Here is a 19,580-nt window from a genome sequence, read left to right on the forward strand (position 1 = left end):
TCATCTAAATAACCCAACTGATTTCTGATAGACAATTCAGATGAGCAGGAACTGCATTTTCTGCAAGTCTTGGCTGGATATGGCTGTAATAAAAGAGAACTCCAGGCAAACCTTTCCAAACAATTCTGTCACCATGCAGTACTTCAAACCTTATCTGCAGCTTTCTTGCTAATTTAGTCCTAGACCTTTCTTCTCAAGAGACTGCCTATTTTAAAAAACTCCTGACAAATTATTTAGTGGGTTTCTTTATGAGTTTGTGGTAGAAACATTGGCTTATCCTTAATTGATAGAATATATTTAAGTGGTCGTGGTAAAAACAAAAAGCAAAAACCCCAAACAAAAGAAACCTTCCTTGCACAAAATCAAGATAATTCCTCTCCCCAGCCTAGACTGCCTGCACAAGCCACGTTCCATCCTCATCTTTCTGCCCAACCAGGTAGGGATCACTGTGGGTGTTTCCCACGTCTACAACTGCAGCTGCCTCAGAAGAAACCCACCTCCTACCAGTCACACCAAATTATCATCCAGTGTCACATCTGCTGCACACATGGAGTCCACTTTGGAGGCAGTTGGCCTCGGGGGCCTTACTCTTCCAGTGCTCTCCTGCAATTAGTGCATTTCTTCAGGTTGTGCCTTTGTGATCCTTGTATGCCATCAACTTCAGCCTCAGCATTTGTTGAGCACAGCCGAGGAAGCGAGGCAGGGGTGGAAACAGGGCAGAGCTGAGGGGCAGGCTCACTGGCTGCTCTCTCATGCAAGATGTTTAATTTAAGCTTTTCTTTTCTGCCTTCAGGTCAGGCTACTCTGATAGCCATCTTGTTAAATTTGGTCTTTGATGCTGTATGGTCACTGCTTCCCTGCTTCTGGTTACTCTCAGCCTGTCCAGATCAGTGGGCTGCTGGACCACCCCATGTGCTAACCCCGTTACATCCTGTTCTGGACGACAGCCTTGTCACAGAAAGGAAGTGGAAGGTGACGCACCTTTAGAAAAAATGTAGACGGGACCCAGTTCAGTGATGAAGGACAATGAACACGAGTGACCAGCTGAACTAAGCCCTCCTTTGCTTTGGACTCTTTCCAGAACCTTTAACCCTGACCCAGTCAATGTTACAGCAGAAAAGAATGTACATCGCCCTCACTAACCCAGGTACCTGGCAAACAGAAATGCAGTGAACACACAGCACTGGGCAGTAACTGTAACGATGCTGAGCTCTGCAAAGTAGGAACTGTCTGTGCTACTCCCTGGGAACAGCGCTGGCAGGTGCCTGTAAGTTCCACAGCCCCTGGCTCTAGATTTCAGGTAGGAGGTTGAGAGAGATGAAATTGGTCATTCCTACATGACATTTCACAGCAGTCTCAACAAAGCTGGCAGCTCACTACGACGTTCTTCCTACTCCACTGCTTTAAAGGCATTCACATGCAGAGTGTTTAAGGCAGAGAAGCCCTGTAAAGATGCCAGCTCCCAGGGATTGACCAAGTCATGGGTACTGAAACTGTCCACCTCTGATGGGCACTAACAGCAGGAGAGGGAAGGGAAAGGGAGGCTGAGAAACACCAAGAATCGAGCTTCTCTAGTAAGAGAAGCAAGAGGGTTTGGCATTCAAAAGCAAACAGGTTTCTGTTTCCGAGACTGGCAGAATCAGAGGTATCAGAAAGAACGTATTTAAATTTTAAAACAAAGCTTTTTATTCTGCCTATCAAAAAACTGTAAGTTGTCTCTTGCCTCGGAGAAAGAGGCTAAAGGTACAACACAGATCACATTCAATGGTTTGTCAAGGGTGTATTTTAGCAAATAGATCTTTTATTGTTATTCTTAAAAATTAATGGCAGACATAAGTCTCTAGCCCTGCTAAAGCAAAGGAAAGAGATTTTCTGGTCTTATGGTATATTTTGCAAATTCTTGCATATTCTGTATGCTTCTGTGGCCATAGGAATTGATTTGGCACAAATATAAAAAGCCAGCTGTCTACATATACCCTCCAGTTTTTGTGGTCTATTTTTTTTTTTTTAAAGTAAAAAAATTAAAGTTTCGAAACCCAAAAGGGGGGGGGCAGGGGGGAAGGCTGACCATCTGCAACTTTAGGGTTTTTTTTTCCCCTGGCTTGGGCAAGGATACTGTATATTTTGGGGTTCCCTTGTTAAAGTGGTCACAGAAGCCTAATCCCATTCTGGGTTCCCCATGACACATTAAAGACCAAGCCCATCCAAACATACCTCTTGATTTTAAAGTATTTTATAAGCCTGTAAAAATAACCATAGGTATTCAGAAATCTGAAATATACCAGAGCAACTCTTCCACTTTACCACAGCATAACGATCCTGAGAGCTAATGTAAATAAATGAGACCAAGTGTACAACCCAAAGGCACCTCAATGGAGTTAGATGATTAAAACCCTTGGAGAGCTGAGACTTAAGGACCAGTATCCAAACCAGGGGGTGACTAACTGGAAAGAAACAGACTAGTAAATACAGGATAATTAAGAACCATGAGTATTATGTATCCATGAAAAAGGCAGCTGTGACGCACCAGAAGAAATGAATCAGTCCATGCAGGGATCCTTGCGACTCTGCACAGGCTGGATAAGCCCTTGTGAAGAACACCGCGCAGCTGCGCACGATGCTTATTGCCTGGGCTAAGAAGGATGTGCACTTACCAGTATGTGCACTCCTCTAGCACTGTATAGATGAAAATTTCCAGAACAAAACCAAGTAGAACAGAAAGCCCTCCACAGAACCACTGCATATTTTAGCATCTTCTACCTGGACAAATTCACAATATTTTGTGTGTGCCAGGAAGAGGGAGGACCCCGTTATTCTCTGACACTTATTCGTATGCTATTTATACAACAAAGCTGTAAAAGGTGTATTTTGAAAAAGGAATAAAAAGATTAAGTAAAATATTCCATGGCAGTCATTAAAATGTTCTTGTTAATTGTAATGGGTTTGGATCAGATCAGAAAATTTTGTCTTCCCGTTGATTAAAGGAAAGGGTGAGGTAAATAACCAGGTAGAAACAATGATGCGCTCTAAATCTTTCACATGAAGGAGTTGATCTGTTAACAGCTAATGCACTATGCTGCTTCCCCCCTCACTGTAATCAGCCTTTTGTCACATACTAGTGAAATCCATTAGCTGCAACTTCCTTATCAACTTCCCAGGCTTTCCACCTACTAAAATATTTGCATATTTAACGACTCATTTGACTGGTATCAACTCTCATTTACCAAGTGCCTGAGAGGCAAAACAAGCGTGAAGAAATCCTGCTTACAGAAATCACCAATGATAGCTCCTTTTAATAAAAAGATTTACCTATTTCAAGACTGGAGAAGACCTGGAAAAAATTTGAGAAGTATCAACAACTTTTAAAACAATGGTTTAATTTAACGATTGTGAATATAGGGGAAAGCTTTTAACTACAGTATTTCAATCAGCTTGTAGTTTAATTCATGTCCTTATACACCAGTCATTTTATTTCAGTTTTCTCTATGATACTTGCACAGAATTTCCTTCACTTGTCTACTCCTGAATTCTTTCAGCAGTGCTACTTTCTAGTACTTACGGCATCACCACTAGAATGCCACTATAAAAATACCTACTATAAAATTCAGAAATTTCATGAGGGTACCAGAAAAGAAAACATCACTGAATAAATCAAGAAAAGGAGCAAGCTGATAAAGCCTTGGAAAGGTTCCATTTTGACACAGATGTCATCATAATCTTCTTCGATAAAACAGCAAACACGGGAGCAACGTGTGACAGTTACATGGAGTTTTTTGCCAAGTGTATTTTTAAAAATACACATGAATTTTGCATTGGCTCTTTAACATTCCACATTAACTGGTTTGCAGGCATGCTTCTGAAGAATGCAAAGTACATAAAAATGTAAAATACTTATTTCTAACATTTTCTTTGATGCCTTTCAGTAAAGATACATAGATTCACACACCCTGATGTCTGTTACTTTGATAGCTGTGCTTCCAACTAGCGAAGAGCCCGTGTCTGTCAGGCATTGAGTCCTAAGGGTAACACCAAGAAGGTGGCAGAGCTGGGATAATGTACCATAAACACCACAGCATCACACTGGGCTCCAACAAGTGTGCACATCACTGACTTACTGTATTTTGATACCAAATACAATCAACAAAATCATAAGCTTCTGTGGCTTGGTAAAATTGCCAGTTCACGTGCTCAACAGCCTTTAAGGACGGAGAGGGCAACTCTGTCGCAGTGAGGCTGGAAAGGACCAGAGCCATGTTCCTGCGAGAAAGGGCACTCGGCGTCTTCTTACACGGCAGTACAATATCTATGCTCGCTCTGCTGCCAGGGCCAATCCAAGAGACAGGACCTTGCTGAGGCAGCGGGCTGGCCTCCATCCTGTGCTGTACAAAGGCATTTGAAATCTCTCAATGAAAATAAACCTGCATTGATACATATTCCTGGTTTTTATGACTAAAGTTACAATCTGAGGACACACTGCAGAGTGCAGTGCTGCTGAAGTTCTGTCTCTCAAACAAGACATTATAAAAGGTGCTGACATCTCGAGGTTATTAAAGAGATCACAGCACTATTATCTTCACAGCATGAAGCCGCCTTTTGTTTAACTGTCTTTTAGTAATGTAAATGTGCCTAAATGCAGCACACTTATGAATTCAAATCATAAACTGTTATTACAATTGCTAAAGGAAACAACTAAACTGAACATAGAGAACAAGTTGTACGGTAAGCAAAGATGGCCAGTACTGTTTTTATACCCAAGTGACTAACTTCCTCAGGCACTACTTAACCATAGGCATTATTTATTGATAGCAACATAGATATTCCAAAAGCAAAATTTAGTCTACACTGCAATTTCTACTTGGTGAGGGATTTTTCCCCCCCAAATGCCTTTGAGAAAATAAAACTTATTTCTCTGCTTTAAATATTTTCATCATCAATCTGCTATGTCTAGCTTCAGCTAAATATGTGACCTGACAAGAGGAAGACAGACAGCATCCTTCCCTGAACACTTTGGTACAGAGCCTCCTAATTATCATTAATGAAACACTGCAAAATGTTGCACAGAACGAACAGCATACCTCCCTCTTAACTTGAAACTAATGCATCTTGCAGCACTTTGTTTCAACACTCCCACTCACCACACAGATGAGCTCTAATGCATTACGTATAGTTTATGGGACATTGCCCATTTATAACACCATTGCTGGGAACATAACATATTAACTGTTAATAATAAGGGTTAACGTGAAGATCATGATATTGCGGATTAACGCATCTGGAAGCCAAGATTCAATAGCTTCTTAACAGGTAAAATATTAATCAGAGGTACCCATGGTGAAGGTGGCTATTCTTTACTGTCTAGCTAGGCATCCTCACAAGGATACAGTCTGGTGATTACGTGCACAGTATTTAAGGTTTCATTAAATCAATCAGAACCTCTTAGAACACCTTTTTGGGGGTTAGATTTACACCAAAAGTTTCATAATAGGAATACACTTTTCAGAAATGTAACTGACAATCTTATGTCCATCACCATTCAAGATTATTGATTAATCGCACTAAATGCATTATTTAAGCTTCAACACGTATCAGTGTTGTTTAGACAACGTATATTTACATTACAATGCAATTAGGAACAGAAAAGGCCATTCAGAACATTACACTCTCTGGTGCACATTGGGCAAAACTGAAACCGTAACTGCTACCACAGGTTAAGCTATATAACAAAAACAAGCTAATGGACAACACGTTATTTTGTTGCTGGTAGCGCTAAAGGTGTTTTATCCACTGTATACAAGGAGACTAATAAATAGGATCGCTAACACAATATAGCATTCAGATTATTGTGGTATGACTGTGGAAGAGGTAATGCTCCAGAGTACCAAATTCAGGAATTAAAATTCACGGAAGGCATTGACTTCAAAGGTCCCTGAATGGTCTTCAGAAGCCCAGCTCAGCTACTCTTGAGGCAAATGAGAGTTTTATCTTGGAACTTGAAAATTCCACCCTTTATTAACTAAGCACTAAGGCTAAGTTGCATGACTAAACTAAAGAATGGTCCAGAAAAGATAACCAGGAAATTACTAGTCAGTATTTCTCACTGCACAGTAACCACACAGTACAGGAGCAGCGCAGCAGGGAGTGCATGTTTAGTTTGCTGTCCTAAATACCTGCCACTGGATAAACCGAGCGTTCACAGAAAGTGGACCTCATCCTGGCAAGACACGCTGGTGGGCTGACCAGAATGGCTGCTCTTCATGTGTAAAGTCCTCAGCAAAGATCTCAAGGAGTTTTAAATATTTACATGCCCCAAGAGAAGTTCTCAAGTTTTGGGCTTTGTGATGAAAAATGCAGCTTTTGTAACTCCCCCTATCCCTTGAGGAGTTTGTTTATCACTCCAATGAAAAAAAAAATTCATGTGTGTATTTTCCTCAAGAACAGCTCCCAGCTGTTACAAAGCACAGAACAATGGATGTGCATTTAACACACTTCTCACACAAGTGCCTCCAGGCCTGGTAGGAAGAACAGAGGCATACACTTCGTCTTCCTAATCTTGCACATATCAAGTTTTACCACCTTTTGAGAAGTAACAGCAAAAACCAGATGTATGGGACATCTTGTTATCTGTCCATAAAGTCACCAACGGAAAGATCTCTATCCTGCTTGAAAAGGTATGGATATCGTTCCTCACTATTTCCATTTCTACAGAAAACAGCCCTTTTGGCTACGCAGAACACCAAAACCCAGTCAGGTACAGCAGAGTGAAAGCTGCCAGTGAGCAAAAGTCAAAAGAGCTGAAGTTTCAGTCACTTAGAAACAAAGGCACGGGTCTCTGGATTGTGGAAGAAACACATTCCACACAGAAGGGAAGACTAGAGGAAAACAGAGAGGCAGACCATGCGGAATCAATGTGTTCAGTGGAAGAATAACAAAACACACATTTTTCTTACTACAACAGTTATCTTTTTCAATCTACAGCAAGCCTATGTTCCCAGCTATATGAAGAAAGCTTTGCTGGTGTGTACTGATATATCCAACATGGTGAAAGCAGTTCTTGGGTTAACATAGCTACAGCAGATGAATTACAATTTGTTAGAGTAAAATAAAAATAACGTAAAATAAAAATCTTCCCATACAGCTTTCCTGAAGCAGTAGCTGACAATGTTCCAGCCACTCTCACAGTACCATTTATTCCAGTTTGGTATGCACTGTGATGTGTGTACACAGCACATATGCTGCTTAAGCCTCCCTATTATCAACAGCATGCCACTTACAGGCCACCTACAACATAAGGAACCCAGGCCCTGACTGAAGAGTAACGACTGAAAAAGGAATCTTGATCTAAGAGGAATACGGCAGCATCACATTTAGCGATACACAGGGGCTCCAGTCATTTACCTTGCTGATGACGATCTCTCACTAACCTCCACCACAAAAATACCCGTGGGTTTAGCTGCCCAGGAGTGAGGCTGTGTTTATCTGAACACTGATCTCCCAACTGGCCTGTCATCAGTTTCTGACCATTAACGATCCCGTCCAGCTCCTGCATGTGAAAGCTCTCCAAGAGATCTGAGTGATCACCTTACTTGGCACGTGTTTACATTTTTCCCAGACTAACAGCATGTAGTTTTGTGATTCTGCAAGAATGACAAGCTTTGGTCCTCTCAGAATGAAGCGCAGGAAGTGTTTGCACTCATTGCGATGCACCGTGATGGTGTTTCTCGGGGAGGCTGTTTTCAAATTCTGACCAGAAAAATCTTCCTCATTATTTAAGCGTTGTTAAAGCACACAAATTTATGTCTTAAATATACTTCCTAATAGGTGCAAGGTTACCCAGTAAAAAGACATCTTAAGATCAAGATACTTACAAAAAGCAGAAGCAGAAGTGGAGTTATAACAATGCCCTGGAAGAAAAAAAAAAAAGTCTATTAGTCGGAGAAGCAGAATACTCTTCATTTCCTCCTACCTCAGTGCATGGAAATACACAAACATCATTCAACATGATAGATACTAAGTGACCAGAAGTTCAACTTTGCTCTTTGCCGAGTATGTTCTTGAGCACCTGTACGTCAATCATTTTATAAACTATACTCAATACAAAGTATCCTTTTCTACCTCTAACTTTCCCCATTTTGCACCTAAGCTCCTCTGTTCTAGAATATCTCATATACAGAAATATAGATCAATTATTTTTAAAAAAATGTTACAGCTCTCCCCTCCCTGTGCTGGATATTAACTCCACGAAGCTGCTCCTCCATAGGGGGAGACTTGTGATCAAGTCCCATGCTGCCCAGTCCCAGGTCCTCTTCTGAGCCAAAGCGGCATCAACCGTGATGAATTAGGTGTCGTGACTGTGTAATGTAAACTGATATTCCCCAAGAAATTGAGCTGAGATCTCAAAACTCATTTCACTTGATTAGACTTCACGTCTCACTGGTAGAAGGCAAGTCTTTCATCTAATTTAATCACACAGGACCACCTCAGCTTTCCACATCCCCCAGGCAGACACAAGCAAAAAGATTTGTTGTCTTTGCTGACAAGGAACAGGTTTAAAGCTGATGATTGGACAAAACAGAGGATTTTAACTTTCATGAGAGCAAATCTCAAAATGAGTTGTTTGGGGTGGGAGTTAACATGACATGCATCAGTATCATAGCTGCAAAGAGCAATTCCCCATCATCCTTCCATGTGACTTCAACACGTTATTATCATTCAATAAAATGATCCTATCATCTAACACACGCTAATTCGCAAAGCTTGCTCTGAACTTCTTTAAGCCAAGACTACTCTTCATCTAGATACTTCTCAAGAATAACCAGTCCTTCAGCTACTCACAAGCTTTATTGCTTAAAGGACAAAAGTCCAAAACTTGCTTACATCCATCTAAAAGTATGTGTATTTTCTGTTTGTTTTTAGCTCCAAGTGAAAAACAATTGAACAAAAAAAGTAGTTGTCCCTTGCTTTTCACTTAACTTTGAGTAACACAGCTTTACTTCAGTCTTTTGGAAGCTAATACAAAGGAAAGCCTGATACAACTAGTTGTATATTTGCTTTCCAGATCCACAGAAAGTCATGGATCCAGACAGCCCATTAGGCACAGAGAGCTCCTGTTGTGCTCTTAAAACAAAGTGCAACAAGTAAATGCCACAAATGAGAGTAGACAAGAAGGATCAAGGAGGCAACAGTTAAGCTGTGCAACTTGGAGGCTCTGCAGAATTTTAAAACATATTTTGAAATAAATAATACATGCCATATCTGACTGCCCCACAGCCTAGCTATCCATAATCATTCATCTTTTTGCAAATCTCAGAGCTGAGATAGATCATAAAAGACTAGAAGAAGAACAAGCAATAATAATTGCTTCGGGGAGTCACTCGCTGTTTACAAGGAGGCCCAGACCGAAAGGCAGGTAACAGTCATGAAGAAATATGGGTTTTCAAGTGTATCAGCTATAGAGCAAGAAACAGAAGTTGAAGAAGGGAGGAGGCACTAGGAGACAAACTGACACTTGTGTACAGTAGCACCTGCGATGCTCAGAACGGAGAACTGACAGTGTGACCTGTATAAGGTAGAGGCAACACAGTCACTTCATCAGAATGACCAAACTCCAGCTTTGAGGAACTACTGCTAAGAATACGTGAGCCAGACTTCCCCCTTCTTCCCCCTCCCCCATTGACAACTCCACGGCACAGCTCAAACGTTACCAAGTGCCTGAGCATTCCCTAAGCATCCTGCAATTCTGGGATGGCAGAACACCACTGCAGAAGGGTTACAGTTTCAGATCTTCCTGGGCACGAGGGAAGAGGAGCAGGGATGGAGCGGGAGGTGATACGTACTCCAAATGAGCACTGAGGGTAGGGAGAAGGGAGCACGCTGCCAGCTGTGAGTACAGCCAGCTCGCCTCTCCATCTGAAGGAACTCAGCCATTCGGCACCATTAGTCACTTCTTATGTGCTCCATGCCTCAGCACAGTCCACAGCACTTTGGTACCTTACAAAAAAATGCAAAGATAAACAAAGAAACAAAAACAACCCTCCCCTTTATCTTGTTGATAAATAAAGATGGTATCCTGCCTCTTTAAGAAGGGACCTGTGACTTGGTACACGATTGTTTTGAAAGCCTGGCAATATTAACACAGTCAGCGACAGCCACTGCAAGTCAAAGCATATAATGCCACAAAAGGAAACCTTACCCCTGTGACAGTAACACTTCAGCATAATTCTGTAAGCAGAGATCATAAATAGATCCCTGACTCAGCTTGTTGAAAACCTAGCATTCAAAAGGTCAGTTCTAGCCATTCTTTACAAAATTTTGCTATTAAACCTCATTATCTTAGCAATGAGGAGCAAGTTTCCCGTTGCCTCACCACAGAAAGGATTTACAAGGCTGAATTTTCCCATTTGCAACACATACACAATTCCCTGGGAAGCTAAACAATTACCTGACAGAACAGACAAGTTCATATTAAAAAATAGATGTTGCTGCTGAATCAGACTGATTTGATGTTAATGTTTTATTTGGATAAGGAGCGCTGGCGTGAAAAACCACAGGGATTACATTAAAACCAAGGGTTTTTTCAGTCAGTAGTGCTGGGGTAACTGTGATGGGTTACAGGTGCAAGCAAGGCAAGACTGGTTAGTGGAGGGAACCTCCAGTACCAGACGGACTGATGGAGTTAGAGAAGAATAAACTTTGGGCACATAAAGCCTATTTCCATGTTACATGAAAACACCGATATGCTTTTATCTGCAAAAGCCCTTCTCTTCAGGTTTCTGTTCCAGATATGAAGAAGGGTTTACATGACTAAGGTGTATCTGTCTAACAAAGGTATTCATCACCTGTCCCTGCGCACGCTGCCTCCTTTAACACATTACCTCTTCGTTAGAAATGTGCTCCTCAATGTGCTCATAAGCATTACGGGATGCATCTCAATTCATACTGACTAAAGAATAATATATAGAGCACATTGAGTCTAAAACCTACTGACAGAAAACAGAGATGAATTTAAGTTTTGAACATAAAACCAAAACTTGATTCACTCAGGAGAAAGATGAGGTGTAAGAAAACAGTTACTCTACACGGTCCAGCTCACCGATCACTAGCAGAGGATTAACAAAGACAAGCATATTGTGACACTGGCAGCGTGGCTGCTTTCTGTGACTACGACAGGCTGAAAAGCACAAAGGAAGCTAAAAATTAAAATAAAGACTATCGTTTCCAAGTTCATTGGACATTAAAACCATCAGAGAGGAAAAAATAACCAAATTTGACTACATTTTCCCCTGCCTTGCTTTCCAGGCAAGTGCTGTCAAATAGACAGCGTTTGGAGATAAACAGATTGTAGACTAGCACTTCCAGCAGAAGCTGAGCATCTGCCCTTGAGAATGCAAGGTCACTACACAGTTTTAGCATCTTCAAAGTTGGGGTGGAGTGTTAAGCTTTCCAACTGCTGCCCACAATGGAGTCAAAGTTGTAAAGTGACTGCCGTTTGCTATCAGCAGAAAAACTTTCAAGAAATCCATTTACACCTCTGATGTGAAAGACTGACTGAATATATTTCAATGATTTTAGTGGAAAGGGAAGAACAAAATCTCAGCCTGACCAGAGACAATGATACCACACAGGAGTCTGAATAGTCACACTAGATACCTGTAAATGCATTTCTTTTTTTACAGTAAAGATCATGACACATGTTTTAATTAAGAGAGTTCAAAAACCAGTTTGTGTGTGCGAGCCTATGCATAAACACACACTTTAACAGGAAGGACACACTTAGAAATTCACTTAATTGGTGTTTGCCTTGTATAAAGATGTTTTCTATAGGTTTAATCCAGTAGAGCACTGCTATAGAGCAGATATTAAAAGGTGTTTATTCTCCAAGAGAATATGTAGAATCAATACATGTAATTTGCTGCCAAATCAGACAGCAAAAGGAAGTCACGTAATCGATCTGAAACTATAACGACAAATCATTAAGAAAGAAATTATGCAAATAGTAAGAGGAAGGTGGGCACAGATCCAGAGGGACACATGGTAGAAGACGAGTAAGGATTACTGTAATGAGGCATGAAACACATGTGAACTTTCCTTTCTTTCCTTTACCCACAAATTTCCCATGCAATTTTTCTTAATTCTTACAGGTCATCAGTATGACACGCATGTGGCAATTACCAGTGAAAAAAAACCTTAACCAAAGTTGCATCTGATTAGTCCTAAGAAGTAGGGCTAGAAAGAAAAAAAGTTTTTTTGTAATCAAGGTTCTGAACAAATGTGTATTTTCTGAACTCAAACACTCTTGTGCTACAGATGTTCTTGAACGCTTCATCAGAGCACAAAAGGAGCAGAAGTGTAAGCAGCATTAAGTTATAAACTGAACACAGGTTAGTTAAAAGTTAACTGGGAGGTATTTCCATTACTACTGACGGGGTAAGTTGTGAGAAAGCTGTCTGTGAACTCTGGATAACTTTATCAGAGGACAAGCATGAATGAGAACTGAAACTCCATCTGTATACAGCAGTATTTCTCACATTTTTATTTCAGAAGTCACTAGCACTTTTTGGAAAAGAATAAAAAACCAAAAACACTCAGCCTGCCCCTCTGCCAAACAAAACAAAACAAAACAAAAAAAACAACCAAAAAAAAAACCACACCAGTGTCATTCCCTCCTGGACATCATATAAGCTCCTGATGCCAAATAATTACTTGACTTTTTTGTTTTCCAATTTTGTTATTTTCAAAATTATTTCAGGTGCAAAACATAGGCCTTTACAAGTCTCCTACCATACATCCCTTTCCTGTCAGCTACTCCAACGACATTGCTGGTTCTCAGAAGGCTTTTACAACTGTAGGACTTCAGAATAAAATATGTAATTTCAGTCTTTATCATAGTGTTTTATATCAAATGGTTGATCAGAAGGCTGGGAAGAACAAAAGCGTTATGAATTGATGCTTTTTAGGATACTAAATACACCTATTCTCCCCATAATAAATAACATGAAAATCTGAAAATATATTTACAAGAGCACCAAGTTAAGTCCACACATTTTGTCGAATTCATAAACACTGTACAACATCAAGGCAATGAACTACACTACAAAATTTAAAATACAAACCTACATAGTCCTAATTCAACTATAATTATAAATAAGTACCACAACAATAGCTGCAACTCATTCAATTAGGCCAATATTGGATTTTAATAACAAAATTGTAAAATTAGAAGTGCTATGTGAAAATGGCTTTTACTTTATTGGCGAGAACAAAATAAACTAAATCTCATCAACTATGACATTATGCATAACACTCTCTGAATTTTTCCAGATGTTGCGCCCTTTTGTTCTGTTGTGTCAACCTAGTGGCCTCTGCTGTGGGAAGGGTAATTTAAAAGAAAAAATATATATATAATCTTAAAAAGTATACTAGCATCAGACAACAGTAGAAACAAAAAGCACTTCCACTATTTATTAGTAATTACTAATTGCATATGTTCCCCTCAAACATATTGTACGCAAGTATGAAAACAAAAAGGAATAAAAAGGAAAGCAAGCAGCTTGTTGGTACTTCCAACACAACAGGACCTTGAAACTAGGAAAAACACTGATCCGAACTGTTAGTGGCATTAACGTTACTACACTTGTCACAGATTGATATCTTGACTGCATAAAGAATAAAATCAAAAGGAGAAAGCATTTTTTTCAGTAAGGCTGAGAAGCGAGGTTCAAGTATTGGATTGAGAGTTATGCCAAGAGTATCTCAGAAAGGTAAAACTCCATACAAGCATAGTTTGCCTGGCTTCCCAGCAGAGGGCATCTTCAACACATCACAAATTTCCATCCAACAAAGCAACAGAATAGTTGAGAACACACTAGTAAGGACCCTGAAGTTTTAAAGCAACTGTAAAAGCTTCTTGGGGCTTCGCAGGCGACACTGGAATAGCATCTATAGCACATATAGCAATAGCTCCACAGCGCTGTGTGTGACCGGAGGAGGTTTTGGGGGGCCTTTGCTCACAGGTCTGGAACAGGATCAAGTCACATTCCCCACTCAGACTTATAACACCTTCCTGCAACTTTTTGTTGTCTGTCTCTCTCCTGTGCACCACGTTCAGTCAGTGTCTTGTTAACACCTTCAGTGCGTTCCATGATGCTGCCGAGCCTGCAGCTCCAGCTGTTTCCCAATTCCTCTCCAGTTGCTTTTGCTGACCATCGTTTCTGGCTTCAAGACATTCTTTCCTTCCCACCTCAATGAGAATCTCTTAAACTTCCTCATACACCCCATACTTTTCCTAATTTCAGCTCATTAGACCATTGTCTGTTCCTATTCAAATGCATTTCTCAGGTGGTGCCGGCAGAGAACAGGATCACTCTAATTCTGTATGTCAGCACAGGAACTGCATTTAGACGCTGCCATTAGGAGGAAAGGAACTTCTCGATCATCCACACCCATGTATTTTTCAGAGCAATCCCCTTGTTTTTGAAAAAAAAAAATTGACTTAATCCTGTGATTTCCCACACCATACAGCACGACCTCAGCAGGACTGAGGCAGACAGACACACAGCTTGTAGGGTTAGGGAGCCTGCAGGGGTAAGCACAGCCCTTTCTTCATAAAGAGTTTAACGTATAAGGATATAATAAACTTACAGTTACGCACTTTGGGGTGTACGTTATGTGCAAGAAATGTCAGTGCAGCGTTAAGGATGCACTACAATTTCTGCTTTGTTTTGTATACAGAAAACAGAAATGCAGCAACATACACATTTTAAAGAAAAGTTATTTCTCCATATAATTTTTAAGCTTGTTTTCCTGCAGAATAAAGTTTAAAAGGGTTCAGATTTCTCCTGTATTTGGATCTATGTAGAGTAACCAGCAGATCCTAATTTCAATTACTAAGAAGACACGACAAGCAAAACATGCCAGCCTCAGCACCTCTGCTATCACAAACCCCTTCAGCAATGTGAAAGGATGGCACACTAGATGGTGCTGTGGCACCTTCCAGGGAACAGATCCTCCTTCTAAAACAAAAGTTGTTGTACTGTTAAATTAGCCAGACAGTTGATTCCGTATTTCGAAGCACGTTAAAGAATACTGATCCGCAAGGAGAGCAACCAGAACCCCAGAAATGGAAGGAATACACTAAGCAAACATTCTGCTTTGGCTGCCCCTGCTCTTTGGAACAGTTCAGTGCCTCTCCTTCCCAAAACAAGAGCAGTTTTTATGCTCTGCATCAGCCTTGCTTCAAAGGATTCTACACGTAGAACAGAACTGAACCAGTGATGTCCAGACTCAGAGATCCAAGACACAGCACGGTCCCTAACAAGCCTTTTCTGTCCTTCCTTTGACCCAATCACCCTCTAGCACTCAATGTTTTATTCTGTTGAGTGGTTAAAAAAATATTTTAACACAGTAAGTTTTGAATTAACTAAACTGTGAATTAACTTTTCCTGCTGTGATAATCAGCTGCATGAAACAAAACAGAAGCATAAGGGGAAAATGACAGAAACCTGAGAGAAAAGCTATGGCAAATATTACAGAAACAAGCAGTTAGAGTTACCGAAATTGATTCTACTTATTTCTTTCTACAGCCTTCCTTGCAACTGAAAAGTATTTAAGTAGAACAGCTTCTGTATAAACACACCACCAATATATGTACTAAAGAGCATTTCATTTAAAGCCAAGGAACCTCAAACAGTGCAAGTATAAAGCACTGTACAACCCCTCTTTGATACAGGGAAGAAAATAAAAACTTTATATCATGGGCAGGAGTGTTGTGCCAATAAAAACATATGAGTATTAATTACAAATCCATAGTAATACAACGCTTTCTTAGCATTGTAAAGGTCTCTTGGTGACCTGCTATTCAGAAATGCCATGTAAAACACATCACTGATGCGCTGTCGTAATGCTCACACTCACCCAAACTGCGGGTTTGGTATGTGGTATCCACGAAACAAGGGATCATCCCCCCAAAATCAAACCAACACCACAGTTTGCCTGTTATTGTCGTTAGAGATAAACTGAACAGCTTACACTGGTTTTGTCAGGAAAACCACCCATCAGCCAAGGTGCCCACTGCACTCCATAAAGGTGCGAAATGCCCTCCAAATCCCCGGGGGGAAATGATGCTCAGGACCCTTCAGGATCATTCCAAGTCTGCTGGAAAGTTAAGCTAATGATAATTAGAGTGAGCTCACTCATATTTTTTTCCTCTAGTCTAAGTGCCCTGAATTGTTTCATTAAAACGCATCACAAAGCCCATTCAATATGTTTCTACAGATATTCCCAGATATCATTTCCTTTCAGAACAGAGTATTTCAAAGGCCAAACCCAGCCCAAACGCGCACACACGTGTGCGTGTGCACACGTATACCCAGCCCCCCCAAACCCAGCCCCCAGTATGGTAATCTATATTGCTTGTGTTCTGCGCTGCCTGCCTGGCCCCAAGTCATCAATAATGAATAGAAATGTACAGCTACAGCAGTAGCCTGTGTCATGGGCTTGTCAGGGATTTTTGAAAAGGAACAAAAACACAGGTTTGCCATTTGATTGTGTCTTCTTTTGCAAATACGGGACAGACTTTAAAAAAAAGAGGTATTTAAAAAGGAGTAAAATGATTAACCCTTTTTGTACTAATTGAGTTTCTTCCACCATACAAAACAGAAAATTATTTGCTTGTAATGTGACCAGTGTTCTCCTAGGCCTGGGAATTCAACAATAACGTCGGTTTTGAGCACAGGGAGGGGAGGCTGGTTCTATTTAAAGATAATTAATACATACTCAAGAGGAGTCAAATATCATGGTTTAAATAAAGGGAGGAAAAGAATGTTTTTGTTTTCCTTGGAACCCAGCAAGTTCAGTCTCAGATAAAATTGTTCTCGAAGAAGAAACTTAATGCATGCAAATACATAAACACACAGCCAACGAAGGCAACAGCAGTACTGAAAAATACAGAGATCCTAATAAACGAGTTAGATAATGTCTACAAAAGAGATAGATCTTGTATCTCTTATTTCTTTTCAGTGTTCCCAAACACATTTCTACAGACATTAGGACTGTAGTCTTACAGGAGTGATTATCTCACATTTTACAAACAGAACACACCAGCTGGTACACTACCCATCCACCCCCCGGGGAGGGCGGGGGGCAGACTACTAAATGTCTACAGGACACGCACAAACTAAACTGATTGAAAACCCAGCTGTAAACCTGAACTTTTCTTGCTTTCTGCATCTGCGTAAATTCCAGAATAAGTCCTCCATTAGTAAAAGTCATTAATAAAAGCATTAACTTCCATAGTAACTTCTACAGTAGATGAGTAAATACTCTCCACTTTGGCAGATATAACAGAAGATGCAGCCTTGTGTTCAAAAAGCCTGGAACTAGATACTTTGGATAAGAAAGGAAACTTTATAAGCATGTATGTTCAACTGGGCATCAAAAGCAAGACTTCTCAATTCAAATTATGTTGCCAGGCCATGTTTTTTAGCAGCCAGTAGCAAATGAAAGCATATGGTTTAAACACAACTGAGGAAAATCTTCACACAGCAGCAATCAATAACACTATTTAAACAGCCTACCCTGTGTTCTGACCTAATGTTATCTTGTGATAACTGTTTTCAATGGTTAGAATGGGATATTAGAGTATTCAGCTGAACTGAACCGGGCATAAATCGCTGCATGTTCATGGGTTGAGTATGCAATTAATGACTATGAATAAGAAAAAAGGACCATTAACCACCTTTCTGTGGTAGAGAATAACTGCCTCAAAAATTACAAGTATACACTATAGCACACTAAGGTTAAAAAATTCCAAACCACAGAAATCATAGAATAGAATCATGGAATCATTTAGGTTGAAAAGACCTTTACACTCTTCAACACCAACCATAAACCTAACAGTGCTAAGTCCACCACTAAACCATGTCCATAAACACCACATCTACATGTCTTTTACATCCCTCCAGGGATAGTGACTCAACCAATTCCCTGGGCAGCCTGTTCCAGTGCTTTCAGTGAAGAAATTTTGTCTAATATCCCATCTAAACCTCCCCTGGCACAACTTGAGGCCATCTCCTCTTGTCCTATAGCTTGTTATTTGGGAAAAGAGACCAACACCCACCTCGCTACAGCCTCCTTGTAGAGGGCAACAAGGTCTCCCCTGAGACTCCTTTTCTCCAGACTAACCATAAAGAAATGTGATTCTGTTTAAATTAGCTGATTAAATTAAGATTATTTCCTTACAGAAGACACTTCATTCTGTTTAAAGAGTTACCAAATTATTTTATAGCAGAAAAGCTGTTTCTCAGTTCCAACTCCAAACACACCCAGTATGACTAGACTGATCATTATTCACTTCAGCAATTCTGTACAAGCAGTAAAAAGTGCCTTTTCGCCTACTGTTTTTGCAGTTTTGCAAGTGCTCAGCCACCCCTCTTCTAGCCTACTGTCCAAACACAGGGTTGAGAGCATAAAACTTCTGCATTGTTTTGGATATCCCTGCAGAGCAGATAATCTGCTTGATGCATATTTTAACATGCTCAATATGCATGTGTGGAACAAGAAAACACAGGTTTTTGTTCATATGTAGTTGAATGGGCCAAAACCCTGTTCTTGTTATCAATGCTATATGAGTCTCGGAATATCTTGTATTTATTTTTTTTTTAAACCATCTGCTTCAAAGATGTTCATTTTTTAAATGTTACTCACGAAATATGGATGCAGATCTCACATTCAAGACAAAAGAATGATGCCTTTGCTCACTTGCCTGCTATCGCTGAAGTCACAGATGACCCACTGGGCCAAGGTACTGCTCATAGCAGCCTGTCCCCCAGCACAGCAGCCGAAATCGCTCATTCCACCTGCTGAAGAATCTGACAACCGCTTTGAAGCACACAGGAAACCAGTTGAATCTACAGTGCTGTCACATCAAAAGAGCTCTGTCTATACTCGTTTTGAGCTGGCAGGTCCAAGGAAAACCCACCTCCCTGAAACTCACCTCCGCAAGTCCATACCGCCTGGCTCCCATCTGCTGGCTGCCCTTGCAAGGAGACAGGAGTGCCGCCCAGGAAGGCTCCCAAGCTGCCCAGCGTTGTCCCCATCATCCGAGCACAGCGAGAGGCAGGGTACTGCCATGGGGCTGAGCACGGCAACAAGCACCGAAACCCATGTCCACTGCAGTGAGCTTTTTGTGGCATGTCCTCTGACAAAGCTGGCACGTCAGGGTTTACCTGGGAATGTAACATCAGCGTACTCCCAGTGTACTGGAGCAGGTAAGTTGGAGAAAGTTAAAGACCCAGGCAGAGGCAGCCTAAAGAACTGGTTAAAAAAAAAAAAAAAAAAGAGAGAGAAAAAAAAAAAAAAAAAGGGGGGGGGGCAGGGGGGTGGCAAACAAAACTTGGCTTTGTACTTCAATTTCCTGTCTGGGTGATGCTGCTCAAACTTGCCGTCAGAAGGAGCCTGCTTTTCCCCTGTCTGATATGAATACTGGTTTTGCATTTCAATCATCTGCCCTGAAATGTGGATCTTTGATTCAGTAACATAACAGAATATTTCCAGAGGGGGAAAATTGTTTCTGAAAACAAAACAGT

At 40.7% G+C, this 19,580-nt stretch overlaps 1 protein-coding gene across 1 annotated transcript in view; it reads right to left on the minus strand.

Annotated features, from left to right (window-relative positions):
- LOC104466142 (sodium/bile acid cotransporter 7-like) overlaps positions 1 to 19,091 on the minus strand; it is a 56,903-nt gene extending 37,812 nt beyond the window's left edge. Inside the window, exons 1-2 of the mRNA XM_010079473.1 lie at positions 19,005 to 19,091; positions 18,754 to 18,873 (exon numbers count right to left, since the gene is read on the minus strand). Of these exons, the coding sequence (XP_010077775.1) occupies positions 18,754 to 18,873; positions 19,005 to 19,091 (207 nt within the window). The remainder of the gene's footprint in view (positions 1 to 18,753; positions 18,874 to 19,004) is intronic.
- Positions 19,092 to 19,580: the final 489 nt, after the last annotated feature.

The sequence above is a fragment of the Pterocles gutturalis genome, unplaced genomic scaffold (assembly GCF_000699245.1).
Source record: "Pterocles gutturalis isolate BGI_N339 unplaced genomic scaffold, ASM69924v1 scaffold6739, whole genome shotgun sequence".
Lineage (NCBI taxonomy): Eukaryota > Metazoa > Chordata > Aves > Pterocliformes > Pteroclidae > Pterocles > Pterocles gutturalis.